Raw genomic sequence first — 13,903 nt, forward strand, 5'->3', positions numbered from 1 at the left:
TTCGTGTTATATAAGGACGAAGGTGGAGCTTGACAAACTATTCGCTCTCTAAACATTTGGAGAACTTTGTTATTCTCCAATAAAGAATTTTTGCATCATCGTCCCGGATTTTTTAAATAAATTTACTAAAATAGTTTTGCGTTGGATTTGTTACAGCGATGGTTACGTGAAACTACAATCCACCCTCAATTATTCGATATTGTACATATTTTCCAATTCTGCACTTTATGTATAAGTAACGTCAATGACATCCACATAAATCAGACTTCTTTCAGTGACAAGTTAAACTTAATAAGCTCATGGAAAAGTGGAAAGCTTGCAAAACGAATATATTTCATGTACACCCTATTTTTCTGACATTAACTTCTGCCCTCCACCATTTTCAATAACTGCACGGGTTTTCGCTATAAATTAGCTGAACACGTGGCGATGTTGGCAAGTGTTGATAATGTTGCTGATTGATTTGCGAATTTCCAGTTTATTACATTACTCCTCCTTGTAAATACCTACCCATCACGTTTATAGAGGGAATGAATGGAGGAAGGTCTTTAATTTGCCGGATTATGCACGGCACTTATCATCTTACAAAACTAATATAACTTGAGAAGCGCTTTAAAGTAAATTTCACAATGAGCTAACTTGAAAGTTTTAAAGGGAGCAGTCAGATTTAATACTCGTTAAGCATAAAGGGGATGAGAGCCAAGAGGTGCACCTACGGAACTTTGTAGATTTTAATATGCGGGCATCAAACAATGAGAAAATGTAATAGGAGTAATTATTTCAAGCTTCACAAATGCTACGATTACGACCGAATGAAACAATTCGGAAAATGCAGTATGGTTTGTGAACATAATTTTGCTACAATAAAAGGAAATTACAATTTTCATTCAAGATGTTTACCTTTCGGAACGGCCTTGTTTAGGTACATTATTTGTCTTCGTATATTTTTTCAGAAAATGTAGTAGGATGGAAATAAACAGGTTCACTTTTTTAGTAGGTACGCTGTGTGATTGGAATTTGGAAATCTGTTATAGAGGGAAACTAAGAACGGACGTTCAAGAATTGTTCTCGTCAGACCGCCTGTGTTGGTGGTTGTCACAAAAAATGTAACATTTGAAAGATTATTACAAGACAGCTTGCAATCTTCTGCTATTTGACTTACTGCATACTTGTATAGTGTAAATTATATACTCGTACTAGTTTCCCACCAGTATCTCCAGATGTTACAACCTCTTTTCATGGGAAACTATTATAAAAAAATAAGTCTCCACAATATCCCGAGAGGTATGGCTCACTACCGAGAGTAGCTCTAGGGCCTTCATGGATTACAAGGAAGGAAAAAGACCTACTGAAAACTTTCCACAAGATATGCGCACTTACTTTCTTAGTTCTTTTCCAATTTGCATTTTACAATTACATTATAATAGATTTCAATCTGTACGACAACATCGGAGAATTTTATTTCCCTCGCAATTATGATTTTACATTAATATTTAAAATATTTATTAAGGCTGTCATGTAACGGAGCCCTACATTCAACCAAGGTCTCATGGGCGAAGAATATATATTTTGTGATTTATGGTTTCTGCATATACATAAATATTTAGAAGGCATAGGAAACATTTGACACACATGTACAATAAGATAGTGGCAAAATATCATTGTAAACAAATTCAACAAATATCGCTCTTATATGAAACAAACAAGAACCTCCTACCCATCGCACAAGCCAATGACAAAAATCACAAAAGTGTTAAATTTTTATAGACGCTGCAATTTAGAAAATTTGGTTGAAACTTTACTTATATATACCACATGTAAGAAGCCAATTGAAAATGGGTCATATCCAATACCCCGTAGGGTCACACCGAGGTGCTCTGTCGCTTTTTTAGAGCTCTTTACAGGTTTATTTTTCTTTTAATCACTTCACTTGATACAAACGCACTATACATAAAACCTTCGAAATGCTACAATTAAATTGCCACTTACCTTGAACAAAGAGCACGCTTAAAATACTGTTTAAATCCCCTTTTAAAAAGCTTTCTTATGTGCAACCCCACACAACAGTAATCCTCTGAAACCAACCCACATTTTCCCTGTGTTCGCGCTAAATTCGATTTCCAGTCCCCTGTGTTATCCACTTCTATCATTTAAATCGCAATTTACGAAAAAAAATTATAATCACCTATAATTTATAAGAGAAAAAATTCACACGCTTACTCGAGTAACTACTTCAACAATTTACCGAGGTGACTTACACCGTGTATGGTGAAACAGGGTACTCTCTCACTCAGTCAACACTTTACAAACGAATCACGCAAACAGTATCTTTTAAACAAGTACCTACTCTTTCGCGATTGCTAGCAAAAATGTGTTAAAAAGAAGTCGAATTAATTTTCAACAGCTACACGAAGAAGTAATTTGCTTGATTCTTTTTTATTTTAGTTTGCCCGTTTCTCAGTTGCATGGTACTGATAGGAGATCAATAGCTTAGGTAACCTTTAGCTATCTACATTAATTGTGTCCTTTTTCGGATGCGAGATTTAAAAGGTGATCATTTAATTCCTCTACTGTATTTTAAGTACCTGATGTTTTACAGTATGATATGAAATCATAGGTAATAGTATATTGTTTCAGTACGAGTTAAAGTGTCACAGAGAACCTACCTCACTTTTTCTGATACAAATGTGGCAAAATCATTAAATGTTCTATTCACTTTTCTATACAACGAAGTAGCCTAATAAAACCATTAACGAGATTGCTCGATGGCATTCCAATAAAATATCAAACGAAGTATAGAAGTCATGCAGACAAAACAGCATATAGAGTAGACAAGACAATCTTGTTTTTCATAATTCTAAATATCGTCAAGTGAGTTGTTATAAAATTTAATACATATTTCATGAGACTAATGTGCAGGCTACATACAAATAAAGATCGTTGTCGAGTAATCTTTTGCAATTCTTCGAATAAATTAATATTGAAACGAAACGTTTCAAGTGGGAACTAAAGTTAATTATTTATTTTATAGCAGAAATTTTACTACGTTTGAGTAGGCTTAATTTCTCTTTACAGTAAGAGTAGATAAAGGAGTGGTCACTTTAACGGCAATCTGTGGTTATTATTAAAAATGGGACGCGGAGCATAAAAGTTCAAAACAGAAAACAGTATTGTTTCCATATAAACAATGCAGTTGAACATCTATGAACCTATTGAAATTGAATTAGATATAAACGAAGTCAGCTTTGTTTTCAAGAGTTTATTCAAAGTGTAGTAAAGATAATTTCCAAATTCATGGGTTCATTCTAATCATTTTTAAGGTAAATTGTAAAATAATGCACATTTTTCTTATATGCCGAGTGACCAAGATAAGGATGCCTATCATGGGGATCTCGGATGCTATAGAAGATACGAAGATGGTCAAATTACGAAAAAGAATTATATAATAAGAACCTCAACCTCAATTAAAGCAAAAAAATTACGATTACTTCCAAAGATATCTCAGAATAACCGAAACATTCCGATTTCGTTTCTATTTTGTCTGATGTTATTTGAACAGATACAAAAAAAAAACACTTTCTCGTTGCCACTATTTGAGTAATTCTCAATACAACGTTTTGTTTCGGAGAAATTACCATCAACTTTATTTTTATATGCCCGCAAAAACAGTACTTTTTTATTCCAATACAACAGACTGTTGGTTTCAACAGGATGGTGCACCCGCGCATAACGCCCTAATCGTGCGAGGATACCTATCGGACAAATTTCCTGGAAAATGGAAGCCCTTAACAGATTAATTTGTGCTCAGAGACGAATTTTTTAACCTGGAGGAATACGATTATCCGAATCTTAATTAAATTGAGTAGTGTTGAAATCATTATAGATATTTTACGTCTACGGGCTTCTTCACATTTTATTTTACGGTTTTTATTGCCTAATAAGACGAGGAAACGCATTTGATTTATGGTCATTGCGTGAATGTACGTAGTTGAAATTCAATTTCTTTTTATTTGAGTGGTGAAATATTATGATGTCACGGATTTATTGTATCCACCATTAAAAGTGGAAGTTATACTGGATGGATTGCATTATGTATCTTTTTTATGACCATTGGTTAATTGGGACCTTCGCTACTACCTAGTTCTGTTTCTAAATGTAACCAATTTGTTAGCGTACAGGTGGAACCTTGATTGAAAAACGTTCCTCTTCGCTTATTTCAATTCAAGGTATCTATAAAACTGTTCTGCTTCACTTCATTTTCTAATACTTTAAGAGTGCGACCCAAAAAGCAATTATTCTCAGGAAACTTTAAATTTAAAGGAGTATCACATAATTACTTAATAATAATTGAATATGAATTTAAGTCGATTTATTATTCTTGTGGTTTTATTTGTTTTTTGGTAACAATTACCTACCTATAGTCTATACTAATCTTAAGTTTCAGTTTAATTACATTTCTATTTGAATGGTCTAGCAACTAGTAAATACTGATATAATTACAACTTTATCTTGTAGTATCGGGTTTACTGTAATCTTTTACTTGAAGGAAGTTGAAATTTTTCGTTTTATGATTCCCCTTCTTCGTGCCTTCCAGGATCAATAGCTTATACTCCAACTCAGATTTAGTTCTTATTGACTTGACTTATTAAGTATTATTAACTGCAAGATTAAATATATTTGCAGCTACATGAGCTACCAATTAATCCTATGACTACTGTAATCGATAGCTGATTCTCCAGACGAATTGGAGCGAAATCACTAGAGCATAATTTGAATATCCATGGGGAATACAAGAAAAGAAAAAATCTTGAAATCTTTTGACAAGTAAATTTAATGTCAAATAAAAGGCTAAGGCGAATTGTCAGATGAAAGCTTTTGAGGAAGGGCATTTTGTTATTGTGGAAGTGATATTTTGTTAAATGCTGCGTATCAAGGAAAAAACGAGGCTTGCTGGTTCGTGACAACGGTTGGAAAAGCATGTACGTTTCTTTACGTTATTTTTATTAGGGCCGTAGTTTGTCATTATAATTTTGTGCAGAAGCAATTGTGGGAAAAGTTAAAAGTGTCAGTTACTTTGGTGTTCAATCTGATGTTATATAATACCCAAAATAGCGTTGTGTCAAAGTTGATAAGATTGTTGCGGTCTAATTGCAAAATATATTACGTTAGAAAGTGAAATCCTATCGGTGACCTCCTCGTACAAAAATAAATTCTGAGGAGAGGGAGGGGAGGCGGCGCAAGCTATGATTACCAATGATTTTATTGAATTGAAGCGTTGCGTTTATTTTGCGTAGACACATACAGCATAACTTATGCTACCGTGAGTATTGGACCGCGTCTTTAGGTTACAATACTTAACTTAAGTAAATCTTTATTGAATTATTTGGGACTTAATCCTCAACGAATGCATTTAGGAGGCAATTAGCCAAGGCACGCGACTTATCCTCGCGCAAAACCTCACTTTTAGTTAAGGGAATGCATTCATCTACTAACGCCTCCGTCATATACGGAGCCAATGTTATCAGCTTTTCCCTGATGATTTCGCCGTCGTCTCGGAAGAGATTCATGGAGACGTAGAGACAATCGAAATACCGTTTAACGTTCTCTTGATCGGGGACAAACCCCTGCAACGTAATTTCCTTAGCGTACCAGGCGGAGATGTTCGCCTTCACCAAGCAGTTTGGGTTGTAGGGTTTAATCAGCTTGTACCAAATCTCGTACGTTTTTTGCGGCACCTGCAACGCACGTGTGTGAAATCATTTGGAAGACGCGAAGAAACTTACCCTTCGCGACTGAACTGCCCCAACCAGCAAAATAGCCACAAAGAGTGCGTGTGTGTTCATCTCTTGGCGACTGATAGGTGCTTAATATACCGGTGTCTCAAAGTACATAAGACTATTTCTGTCCAACTTTAAAAACATTCACGTTAAGAAATGTAACGCAATCGGCAACCTTCTCAGAAAAAATAAATTACTATTTCGAAATCCGCGTTACAATGGTTCACGAGTAGGTTATAATAAGTAAAATTCTCACGTACTAATCTCCTGATTAAAATTGTTCGTACAGGGTGGTTTATCGGGACAACATCGTGCGTTCGTAGATGAAGAGTTTATTCAAAATGGCGGATTCGTGATCACAACACAGCGTGCGTTTCGTACACATTTTGCTATTGGTCGTCAGGATCCCGTTCCCACTGGACCAGTATCGAACTTTAGAGCGACATCATCACAAAACACAAAAGGAAAACCAGAAGGCTGAATTAGGACCTCAACGTTAGCGGCAAACATTCAACAATCCCCTCGACGTTTTGTTCGGAACATGCACTTGGGTTATCTGCCAGCAGTATCCGCAGAATACTGAATATAGATCTTAAATTGTACCCATGCAAGATGCAGATATCGAAGGTCCCACAAGCCAGCAGAGCCATTTTAGAAAAATGAAGGACGAAATACATCAGAATTATAGGCTGATTATAGGCCCTTTTTGGACACTTGAACAAATTTTCAGGCGGCATCCTTTAAACAAAAAAACTATGATTTTGCTGGCTAAAGAAGAAGCTAGCTGATCACATGTGCGATACGCTATGCGCATGCGCAAAATTTTTGCCTTGTAATTAATATCGATCCATTAACAGTGACTGTACTTTCTATGGTTACAATATTATTGCCACAACTGTTTGTGACTTGATCACCTTGGATTCCAAGTTAATTTCCGCCAACCCGATTTATTTGGTTAAAATATGGCGGATATCCTACCTACCAATAAAAAAACAACACCAAAGTATGACCAAACTGCCTCTATACAGTAGGTATACAGTCACTGTAGATCCAACACCAAAGTATGACCAAACTGCCTCTATACAGTAGGTATACGGTCACTGTAGATCCATTATAAGTCACTAAGGCCGGTATTTCCATCCTCGGATAAAGTACCAGATTCGTACCTGCCAAATAACTTATACCGCCCGATATCTTCCGTTTATCTATCTGCGGGTATTTCCATCAGCGTGCGGTATAAATATATCCCGTAGATAGCTACCTAACCATAGCCAATGTTGCCGATTTTAGAAGTCTGTAATAGAAAAAGATAGCGAACGGCAGGGCCATATATTAGAGAAAGATAGCTTATACTTCCGGAAAATTTGAACGAATGCTTTTGTTTTTGAAAGAAATTCAGTGACTTGTCAAACGTTAATTAAAGGAAGCTGAATATGTACCAAAATCGTGAAGTAAATGCACCGCGTAGAAAAAAAAGAACTGCCAATTTCAGTACATCTGAAAATCGTGTGCTTATGGATTTGGTTATTGAGTACAGGGATGTCCTGGAAAATAAACGCAGTGATGGTGTTACTTGGGCAGAAAAAAATAATTGCTGGGAGAATATTGCCCAACAATTTAATGCAAAATCGGGAATTAATAATCGTACAGCTGAAGGTATATTTAGATACTTATTTTCAATAACATAGTTCAATTCCGTATACAAAATTATGTATCTAACCCACATCTTATTATGGTTTGTTGTAGTATTACGATCGAAATACGAGACACTGAAGAAAGACCTAAGAAAAAAATCAGCTAACATAAAAAACAAATGTTTTTGACTGGTGGAGGTGTAACAAATACACCAGATTACACGGATTTTGAAAAGAAATTGTTAGAAATCATCTTAATATCCGTTGAAGGACTTCCATCTGTAGGAGATAGCGATCCTAAAGTGGATTATGCAGCAGGTAACTTGTCTATTTTTGTTTGTGACCCAATAAAAATTAGCATCATCTCCGTAGCTGGAATTGATAATGACAATCCAATACATCCACCACTGCAAGTAGCCGAACCACCCTATCTAATTGAATTAATAGATACAGATGTAAATGTATTTGATTTTGATGCACCCAACAACACAATAGAGCAACCTCATGTGCAGGAGAATGTGGAACTCACACAAACAGATTCTTCAGTTGCCGTAACTGTTCAGGTAAATCTACCATTGGTGTGTGTGAAAATAAGTAAAGATATGCATTATTACAGACTAATGAACAAATGCGGCCGAAGTGGAAGCCCGACACTTTAAAAACGAAGAAAAGTGCCCCACTTCATATGAAGAAAAGAGCAACCCCAACAGCTCACGAAAAATTTTCAAAACTGGCAGATGCCAAAAATGAATTGGTACAATTGCAGCACGACCTGCAAAAAACGGATGCTGTATTTAAGGAAAATGAAAATAATTTAAAATTGCAGTTGTTACAAGCAGAAATTAACCTTGCTGTACAACGTCAACAAAATGAAAAAAAAATATTCGAAAAACAACTCAGTTTATTAAACGCTCAAATAGCAGAGCAGGAGTTAAAAACTGAAATCTTGCGCTACAACGCCAAAAAATAATTGTAAAATAGTAATAATAATTATGTAATACTTATTTTATTGTAACGATTTATTAAGTTACAAGTATAATAATTCCATTCTTTTGTTTGTAACATAGTTTCTTACGTTAAAAATATACTTTATAATAAAGTGCCGAAATAATCGATTAAATCTCTTCTAACTTGCTCATTATTTACATCATTCCTTTCTACTGGATTTACATCACCAAGTACAACATCTTGTTCATCAATGGGCCCCTCTTCGGAAAATTCAATGTCATTGTTTAACACAGCTATGTTGTGCAAGACAGCTGTTGCTACAATTGTCTGTTGAACAAGATGAAGCTTACACCGCATACCAACAGACAAGACGGGAAATCTTCGTTTCCACACTCCGAATGTTCTCTCTATTACATTCCTGGTTCTTATTTGAGCTTCGTTAAACAATCTTTCGGCTTCAGTTTGTGGATCAGCCAATGGTGTGATTAAGTACTGTCGCAACGGATAACCACCATCACCTAATATAATACCATGATCAAATTCATTATTTTCTAGGCGCATATGCAAAGATGAATTGTTGAACACAGTACTATCATGTGAAGCACCCGGCCAACGAGCAACAATGTCGGTAATGATTTGTGAAGCGTTACATACGGCTTGTACATTTATAGAAAAATAGCCTTTGCGGCATCTAAAATTCTCCGCACTGTCTCCTCCAGGAGATTGTATTTTGACATGCGTGCAGTCAAGAGCTCCGATTATTCGAGGAAAGCGTGCTATTTCATAAAACTTTTGCTGCGTTTGCCTTATTTCGTTGTCATTCCGTGGTAAGTATATATACCGCTCTCTTATAGCGATGAGGGAAGTACATACTCGTTCTATAATCTTTCCAACAGTAGTTTTATGTATACCAGTTAAATCTCCTACCGCTATATAAAATGAACCAGTGGCAAAGAATCTTAGAGTTATTAATAATTGCTCAATTGGAGCAATAGCATTGTTTCTATTTAAAAAAAAATTGTAAATTATTCATGTCAATATTATGAAATTTTTATTAGATACCTATTTGTTCTATGTTGCAGTCGACATTCAATATGAGTCAATAATTCCAATACTACCGGTTTACTCAATCTAAATCTTCTTCTAAATTCGTCGTCGCTCCATTTGTCAATATTATTTATTCGAGGTCTTATCATATTAGGTCGACGATAGATCACCTCAAATAATTCTTCGTCATCGGATTCGAATAAATCAAGAAAATCTTGATCCATTTGGAATCTAAAATAGGTTACCTATATCCTTCAAGAAAACATAGTATGTATTTGCATACCTACTTCTACTTACTTACTTTAATTTCTTTCTTCCTATTTAGTATAGGTACGGTTGGTAATTTCGAAAAAAATTTATAAAACGTCACCAGTCTACTGGAAATTTGACGCAATATATCTTGGGGTTATGTTGATAACTGCAGAAAATCTACCCAATAACTTTATCCAGAGCTTATCCTGCCGATAATACTTAAACGAAGTTCGAAATACCCGAAGTAACGCTAACTGTCGGTTTATCTGGGAGATATCTTATACTTGACTTTATCCCGAGATGGAAATACCGGCCTAAATATAGAAAGTACCGCAATCCATTGGGCCCGTGTGTTAGAGAGAGAACGCATGTTTTTTGCCCAAAAATTGCGGAAGTTACCAGATTTTAGTAACTTTAATGTTAGGGATTGTTCCACCTGTTTGGAGACATCTGTCAAGTAGGTATTTGAAATTTGAATTTTCTTTTACTAATAAATCAAATATATAACAAGTTGTTGTGTTTCAGGTTTTAAAAAAAGTAATGTTAAAAGTGTCTGAGTTGTCTATGCATCTTCTCTTGTATTATAGGAGAAGAAAAGTTGAAACCATATTCCTGAATTGGAAAGAAGTACAAAAAAATTAAAATTATTCGTCTCATTATATTATTAACGAACCTCGAGATCGTTTATAATTTTGTATTGCTGCCTGCCTGTGCGTCTGTCTGTCCGTCTGTCTGTCAGTGTGTACGATAACTTTGTGTAGAAACGTCCGATCGCTTTAAAAATTGATATACACATGTTCTTCAGGATATAACAAAGTTCACAATTGTTTTTCGGCTACGTAGACCAACGGGCCAAATAGTTACAGCCCAAAAACTGCGCAAACCTCCAAAAAGGGTTTCTAACTCTTGTTACAAAGAACATATGAATGTCCGGTTTTCTGTGTTAGTAAATATTCCTTAAACTTCAGGCAACTATGCAGATGCAAACAAATACTGCGCATGCGCATAACAACTTTTGTATTTGCGCAATCCTAATTTTTTATTTGTTAATATATTTAAATGAAATTCTGTATTTGGGCACCTCCAATAAAAGTGAAACTAATGCCAAATCAAAAAATTTGTTTTGCGCATGCGCAGTCGGATTTCTTTTATTTGTTAAGGTATTTAAATGAAATGTTGTATGCAGGCACCTCAAATAAAAGTAAAACTAATGCCATTTCAAAAAATGTGTGTTACAAGCTATCAGATCAGGTGGGACAGAATCAACCCCTTAGGGCAGTGGTGCTCAAACGGTCGATCGCGACCGACCGGCCGATCTCGAGTACTTTTTGAGTCGATCTCGAGACACATTTGCGATTTTCAGAGCAGATCTACACCTACCTTGACTTAAAGAAAATGGATTTTGCGGAAAATTAAATTCTGCCGTTTCCACTAATTAACTAATTCTATGTACAGTATTTTCATGAAATTCTGCAAATTGCGCCACGATACGCCCTACCTATGTAGACAACAATCCTGCTTCACACATACTTGCATCCTCTCAGAGTCGATCGATCGGAGTCTAACAACATTCAGGTAGATCCTGCCTTAGGGTGTATTGTAAAATGATGTATGTGTGAAGATCTCGAGGATTGTTTGGTATTCAGTTGTATCGGATTTTTGAAATATTAAGTTAGAGTGTAAATAAATATATTAATTGGGCGAAAGCCCGTTGAGGGCCCAGAACAAGAGAGGGACAATAAATAGACAATAAATAAATAATTTTTATTTATGCACTACATCTCCGAGAGGGGCAAAATCAAACTGATCTGGATGACAGTTTTTTGTTTGTTTAAAGGATGCCGCCTGAAAATTTGTTGTAGTGTCTAAAAAAAACCTGTAAATAGCCTATAATTTTGTGATCTGAATTTTTCGTCTTCAAAGCAAATCGCAAATGTGGTCAGCTAGCTTCTTCTTTAGCCAGCAAAATCATAGTTTTTTTGTTTAAAGGATGTCGCCTGAAAATTTGTTGTGGTGTCTAAAAAAAGCGTATAAATAGCCTATAATTTTGTGATCTGAATTTTTCGCCTTCGAAGCAAATCTCACAAGTGGTCAGCTAGCTTCGTCTTTAGCCAGCAGAGCCATAGTTTTTTTCTTTAAAGGATGCCGCCTTAAAATTTGTTCAAGTGTCCAAAAAGGGCCTATAATCAGCCTATAATTCTGATGTATTTCGTCCTTCATTTTTCTAAAATAGCTCTGCTGGCTTGTGGGACCTAGATATCGAGGACACTGGACAGTGATGAGACGCATTTTTAGCTTGCTGGAACTGGAACCTACAAAAACGATCACTCTTCATCTAGGGTCCCTATTTCTTCGACTGGACCAGTCGTAACAGTTACTTCTTACGTACTTGAAACTTTTCTGAAACCGAAATTGAATGAATGATGGCAGAACCATAACAATGGCAACATTAAGTTCCAACAAGATGGCGCTACAGCCCATTACTGACAAATGTTTCCCAGTCATCTCATTTTTTGGCGAGATGAAGTTGCGTGTCCCCCGACATTACTTGATTAAACCCCATGCGATTTTTTGTCTGGAGTTACCTGAAGGAAAACGTGTACAGTGTATACTTTACACGCATCGTTCCCGAACCATCGATGAACTAAGGACTGCAATTACTGAAGAAAGCAACGCAATTCCGCCGATTATTCTTCAGCAATTTAACTCGCTGACTAAATAACAGTCATCGTTTCATAAAATACCTGTGGTGAAAAAGAGTGTTACGGAATAAACTAACCGTGAATAAATTGCACGAATTGCTGGACAAAGTGCACCAACATTAACAATTGAGTTTCACCATAAATCGAAAACTTGGACATTCAAATAAGCAGCGCTTTCTAAAGATGGCAGCGTGTTGTATTGTTTTGAGTTACGCTTTGTTTTTAACTTGCGTTCTGTTTGAATGCGACCTTCGATGATCGGTACGAAATCGAAGTATTTGGTGGGTTTACTGAATCCCATATTGGCAAAACTACTACCTGAGCTTTATTCCCAAGAGATGAGTACTGGAGTAATACTGATACGGTTTAATGTTCAATGTTGACGCGGTCCTATCCCGAAAATTGCTCGTACATTAAGGTATAGAACGTTATCTTTATTTCTTGCATCTATTTCGGGTTTTCAGTGAATAACTGAACAGTATAAATACGTGTGCATTGTTATAAACGCTTTATTTGTTACTTGTTATAGTATTTTACAGTATTAGCCAGGTAAGTGAGTTTTTACTGGCGATAGGAGTTGACTAGCGAGCCGTTAGGCGAGCTTGTCATCTCCTAGAGCCAGTAAAAACTATTACCTGGCGTATAATGTACAATATTTTATTTGTTACTCATTTGTAAACAATAGTTAAACGTAAATAATTAGTTCTTTAAATTAACTTTGAAGAAAATGTCTAAAATATTCATGTTATTCCATGGTAACAGAGACTTCGCATTAATTCTGGCCAATGAAATTACTAGATTACTAACTTGTAAAATTTTTACAGGTCTGCTGTCAGTTTTACAGGTCTGCTGTCAGTAGTCAGTAGCGTTTAAACATGACGTTTACCCGTTTGCGTTTTGTCTTGTTAATCAACGTTTCTGCGCGATCGGTCATTTCTGACTATTTACCATGCGTGTTTCCATGACAGTACGTAGAATTTACCAGTTGATATGATTACGACGACGCCAAAATTACTTACCGATCTAAAAACAGAACAGCAAAAATACTTACTGACGCCTTTTTAAAAATCAACAGTCTTACATTACATTTAATCTTTAATTATTGTTAGGTACATTAAACGTACAATTTGTGCTGTTGTTTCCTATAGCAAGACGCTCATAAAGTCATAAAGGAAGTACAAAGCTAGTAAACTACATCAGACACATGCACATTTTATGAAATTATTAATTTTAATTTTGACAAATAAACTGGTTACCTAGTGATTGACACCATACCACTTCGATCATTTCGATTTATTCTGCTCATTAATTTCTTAGTGCTTATTTATATTGGTTGCATAATTTTAATTTCGATCGCGCAAAAAATGTTATAAGCATGTCGAACGTTAAGGGTTACCGTTCTCAGACAATAATTGGAGTCGTCGCTTCGCTCCTCCTCCAAACAATTGTCTTCGAACGGTAAAAATCCCTTACCGTTCTCCATACTTAATATACTATTACAACTGAGTAACAAATAACATTGTTTACTAAGCTAGATTTAATT

General features: G+C 35.6%; 2 protein-coding genes across 2 annotated transcripts; both read right to left on the minus strand.

Moving 5' to 3' along the window:
- Window positions 1–5,253: 5,253 nt before the first annotated feature.
- LOC116160414 lies at window positions 5,254–5,943 on the minus strand. Its single transcript, XM_031473608.1, has 2 exons — window positions 5,784–5,943; window positions 5,254–5,735 (listed from the first exon to the last, which is right to left on the minus strand). Exons 1-2 carry the CDS (start codon window positions 5,841–5,843, stop codon window positions 5,391–5,393), a joined length of 405 nt encoding a protein of 134 aa, XP_031329468.1. The 5' UTR covers window positions 5,844–5,943; the 3' UTR covers window positions 5,254–5,390.
- Window positions 5,944–8,500: 2,557 nt separating this feature from the next.
- Window positions 8,501–9,672, minus strand: LOC116159470 (putative nuclease HARBI1). Its single transcript, XM_031472448.1, has 2 exons — window positions 9,422–9,672; window positions 8,501–9,362 (listed from the first exon to the last, which is right to left on the minus strand). The coding sequence occupies exons 1-2, from the start codon at window positions 9,628–9,630 to the stop codon at window positions 8,501–8,503; spliced, it is 1,071 nt and encodes a 356-aa protein (XP_031328308.1). The 5' UTR covers window positions 9,631–9,672.
- Between the last annotated feature and the right edge of the window lie 4,231 nt (window positions 9,673–13,903).

Source organism: Photinus pyralis, unplaced genomic scaffold, assembly GCF_008802855.1.
Source record: "Photinus pyralis isolate 1611_PpyrPB1 unplaced genomic scaffold, Ppyr1.3 Ppyr1.4_LG1, whole genome shotgun sequence".
Classification (NCBI taxonomy): domain Eukaryota; kingdom Metazoa; phylum Arthropoda; class Insecta; order Coleoptera; family Lampyridae; genus Photinus; species Photinus pyralis.